General features: G+C 36.9%; 1 protein-coding gene across 1 annotated transcript in view; it reads left to right on the forward strand.

Moving 5' to 3' along the window:
* The first annotated feature begins 132 nt into the window (after nt 1-132).
* The window catches only part of DHX36 (DEAH (Asp-Glu-Ala-His) box polypeptide 36), a 20,079-nt gene continuing 15,645 nt past the window's right edge, over nt 133-4,566 (forward strand). Inside the window, exons 1-5 of the mRNA XM_010287021.1 lie at nt 133-250; nt 1,063-1,264; nt 1,958-1,996; nt 3,226-3,396; nt 4,331-4,410. Coding sequence (XP_010285323.1) covers nt 144-250; nt 1,063-1,264; nt 1,958-1,996; nt 3,226-3,396; nt 4,331-4,410 — 599 coding nt within the window. The 5' untranslated portion in view covers nt 133-143. The remainder of the gene's footprint in view (nt 251-1,062; nt 1,265-1,957; nt 1,997-3,225; nt 3,397-4,330; nt 4,411-4,566) is intronic.

A 4,566-nucleotide genomic window follows, 5' to 3' on the forward strand; every position in this document is an offset into this window, starting at 1 on the left:
GCGAGAAGGTTCTGATCACGCCAAAGAGTCTCGCTAGCTGGAGGATGGCACTGAGGTGTTAATCGTGTGGTGTCTGTAGATATGCTGAGATCGTGTTGATGAAAATTGTATTTTCTTTTTTTCACTAGAGAGCTGTTGTGCGTATGGATGAACGCAGGGAAGAGCAAATTGTGCAGCTGTTGAACACCGTCCAAACTAAAAATGAAAAAGAGCAAGAAGCCATGTCCTGGTGGTCTGGGGATGAAGACGGGTAAAGAGAAACAATTACTAATGCTTTTTTTTACTTTGAGTTGAACAAACTTCGCACAAACTGGTAGGAAGATACACAAGAAAATATTTATTTTTAGTGAGTGAATTAGGTTAACAAATATACTCCATTTTCTCTATGTGTATCGCCATACTGAAACAGATAGTTGTAATCGTTGCTGTAAAACTCTCCTCCAGATTATTGTTGCGTTTGGGGTGTTTTACTTAAAATCATAAAATGCTCTAAGTGATCTCCAGGCCTACTAGAGTAGATACATGGAATTTTTGAGCTCCCCTGGCTTCTGGAATTACTCTTCTGGAGGTGGAATTTGACTTCATTTTTCAGTTATTGTACAGCCTTGAGATGTTTTCTCAGCCTCCATGAAATAGGGCCTGTTCTTAACACTTGAAAGACTTTAAGTAATAGCAGTGAAATGGGCAGTTGGGTGTGTTACTCTGAGTCCACTGAAATGGTGTGCTTGGGTCTCTGTTTTGCCAAATGATCCAGTTGCAGGGCAGTGGTTCTGACTGCGGCTTAAGCAGTAATTCTCTGGAGATGCTTTGGTGCTCTGTAAGCTTCATTTGATACAGAAGAACATGTTATATTTCTAGACAGTGATGTAAAATTTTTGATGGCTGGTAATTTTCAGACTTTAGTTGTTTTAATGGCATACGCCATATTCTCATCGGTCAAATAACTCATTCATGTAATGTCTCAAAAACAGATTTAAGGTTTGCCTTGAATGGTTCAGTGTACCAGTGGCCAAGCACGTCTTGGATAGTCTTTGCAGTTTCTGTTCTCTGCACTTGTTTCAGACCTACTGCAGAGCAGCCTGCAAAAGTGAAACCAGATGCTGAAAAAGCTCCTGTAAAGCAACGACCAGTCTTGGAAAAAACATTTCTTGATCAGGATGTGGAATATCTCTTCGAGAAAAATGAGCAGGATACTGATTTAGATGAGCAACTTAAAGAAGACTTAAGAAAGAAGAAATCTGATCCTAGATATATTGAAATGCAGGTGCTTTTCCATGTGTTTAGTAGAAAGCTTTTGGTTTGTGTTTTTTGTAAATTAAACTAACCAGAAAACATAACTTCCTGTAAATAAGTTGCAGGAAGTTGTCATGATGTTACTTTGGCTAAAAATTACCTTCAGAATTTACAGCATGCATACCTACCAATAGGACAGCGATTAAAAAACAGACTTTCAGTCACAATTTCTGATTGCATAAAATCTAAAATTTTAAGCGTATGCATTGTTTAGTTACTTTGGGGGGGAGTTGGTTTTTTTTAATGGATTGTACCCCTGCATTTATGTCTAAAACTGAAAGCACAAAAATGGGCTCTGAAGGATTTGTCTCTTCAAAATATAGTTTATGTTGTCCTAATGGCCATATATAAAGTTCTCAAATAAAACAGTCTTACCATGAACAGGTGGTTCTCCCTTTGGTACAAGGCTCTAGTCTTGCAACTGTGTATACCTACCTCTTCACGTACCGAACTGTTGGCTTTAAATAATTTTGCTAAATTTAATGAAACTGAAAACATGCATGGAATTAAACTTCTTTCTAGTGAGCCTGTGTTTATATACATATTAGTTGAACAGTTTGTCATGTTATTTCTCAGTTTAGCCTAGATCGTAGATGAAATGTCTTATACTACTTCAGTGTTGAAAATGTTTAAAGACATGTACTGTTACTTTCTTCTTCCTCAGAGGTTCCGAGAGAAACTGCCTTCATATGGGATGAGACAGGTAAATGTGTACTTAATTTGAAAGAATGTGCGTTTCTTTTGCAAAATAAGAGAAAACAGTTGTGTAACTGGGACTAACAGGAAACGTTTGTTACCTTTTGTGAAGGTGATGAAGCCTCTCGGGTTCTGATACTGGGTTTGACTTCTTTCCAGAGCGGCTCAGGTTCGCTGCCTCATGATATGTGTGAGGTTACTCTGGGGCTATACGCAGTTTATCAGTAGGGGCAGCGTTATTCATGGAAATGGTATTGAATGATAGGTACATTTAAGTAATCTTTGTTTTGGGGTTTTTTTTTAAAGTACAGGTCTTTTCTTCTTTCTCTGCCACTTAAAGTTCTAGGATGTTCCTAGCTGCTTGGATTTTTGTATAGAGTAATTGACCACTACATAAACTGTCATGCTTGCTTTTGCTTTTGCTTTTTTTATATATATATATATATGTAAAAAATTGTGGCCATTTGTTGAACGTTTGCCCAATTTCAAATTTAATGTAAAGCCAGTTAAACCTTTTTCTTTTTTAATCACAGACTTAATGGCTGTTACTGCCATTAGTTTCCCAGTCAAAGTATAAGATCAGTGATAATATGGGTTATTATTAATTTATGTTCATTCTTCATTTGATGTTGCCTGTATGAAATAGAAATTACCAGTATTCTGTTAATGTTTTCTTTTGCAGGTTCAGTGAATGACTAGTGAGCTTCCTTTCTAAAGTTAATGTATTTGTCATAATGTGGACCTTCCTGTTAGTGTTTGTTTCTTAAAATAGTTATATTCCCCTTTACAGTCCTTTGGATTGGGAGGTAGAGGCTGGGAGTGTAAGAAATCTGTTACTGTTGGTTTAAGAAATGTTAAACTATTGTACTGAATCTTCAGTTAGTACAGTCTTGCAGTGCAAAAGAAAATGCTTGTTTTCAGTCACCAAAGACATACAGAGGGCAAGTAGGAGGAAGAAAAGTTAAAAAATTTTTGTCAGACTTTCACTTTAGTTATTTTGTGTTGTTTTCATACAGGGTCTTAAATGCGAATACTAGTTTTAAGTACTTGATATGCTTTAAACCTTACACATGTGAAGTGTAAATGTGCAGAAGTAATAAACAGATGAGTGTCTGTTTCTTTAGTTGCTATGACACTTTTCTCAGTTCACTGCACAGTAGCAGAGAGTTGTCAAAACCCTTCTAAATTTGTTTTGAATAATAACACAATAAATGTTTTCTCTTTGTTTGGAAACAGGAACTCGTAAACCTTATAAACAATAATCGAGTAACTGTGATAAGTGGTGAAACTGGTTGTGGAAAGACAACCCAAGTTACACAGTTCATCCTGGATGATTACATAGAGCGAGGGAAAGGGTCTACATGCAGGATTGTTTGTACTCAGCCTAGGAGGATCAGTGCTATCTCCGTAAGTGCTGTTTTGACAAACTGAGTAACTTATTTCTTCTGATTATTCCCCCCCCCCCCAGTAAATCTGAGGAATAATGACTGCCTTACTCAGAATCGCTGAATGAAGATATGTTTCTTACTGGGCCTAGGATCTGTGGGCAAATTTATGAACTGAGTGTACAATCTGCTAGATTATTTGAAATTAAGATCTGAAAAAATTCCAAATGACCGGATGGGGTACTATGCACCTCTCGAAGAAACTGCTCTGCTGTCACATGTACTCATATTAAATTTAAAGCTCAAGATAAGCATTGAGCCTGTAGCAGACAGTGAAGATGGCTTTTTGTGTGTTTTGTTTTCAGTTGTCTTGGATCCTCTTGCAAGCAGCAATTTTGTTAATATACACCAATTTGATATTTCAGAAGTTTGGATTGTTAATAGAGTATTGGCACTGCAAGCCTCATTCTTCCCTGAATTTAATAATGGTTTATATCTGATTTTAATGGATTTGGGCAGTGCAAATATGAAATAAGGTAAACACTAATATTGTGTCAGGCCCTTTAGAGGTATATTAAGGAGCAAGAAAGAATTTTGCTTTTAAGTACACAATAATTACTCTTCTTGGTAGTTAAGTGTCAGATGATCATAGACCCTTACTTCCAATAAGGAAAAATTCACCCTGCTGAAAGGGTGAGTGTATTGCTAATGCCTTATTGGTTGTGTTCCTTTAAAACTTGTCCTGGATCACAAACCTGTTCTGCATTGCTGACAGGAAATACTGTTCTTGGAGGAGGAGAAAAAAGTGATTTTTTCAGTGTGTTTCTTTGTTGTTTACATAGCATCTTTGTTCTACGTATTTCCTACTGATGAGTAGTTAAGTCATAGATCAGCCCTGTGGGATTTTAAAAATTCTTTTTTAACGTGCTATTTTGATTTTTATTTGTTTTTCTAAGGTGGCTGAGAGAGTCGCCGCTGAAAGGGCAGAGGCATGTGGTAGTGGCAGGAGTACAGGGTACCAGATTCGTCTACAGAGGTAAGAGAGGCTCCCTTGCCAGTTTTTGTGCATTCGTGTACAGTAATATATATTGGTATTCAAGCAAGAAAATTTGAAAAGTAGTTCTTAACACAGATGACTGCTTTCATTCTGACATTTTCTCCGAAAGGAATTCCTGTGAATAGCTGGTGTAGG

This window comes from Phaethon lepturus, unplaced genomic scaffold (genome assembly GCF_000687285.1).
Source record: "Phaethon lepturus isolate BGI_N335 unplaced genomic scaffold, ASM68728v1 scaffold38765, whole genome shotgun sequence".
In the NCBI taxonomy this organism is placed as follows: Eukaryota; Metazoa; Chordata; class Aves; order Phaethontiformes; family Phaethontidae; genus Phaethon; species Phaethon lepturus.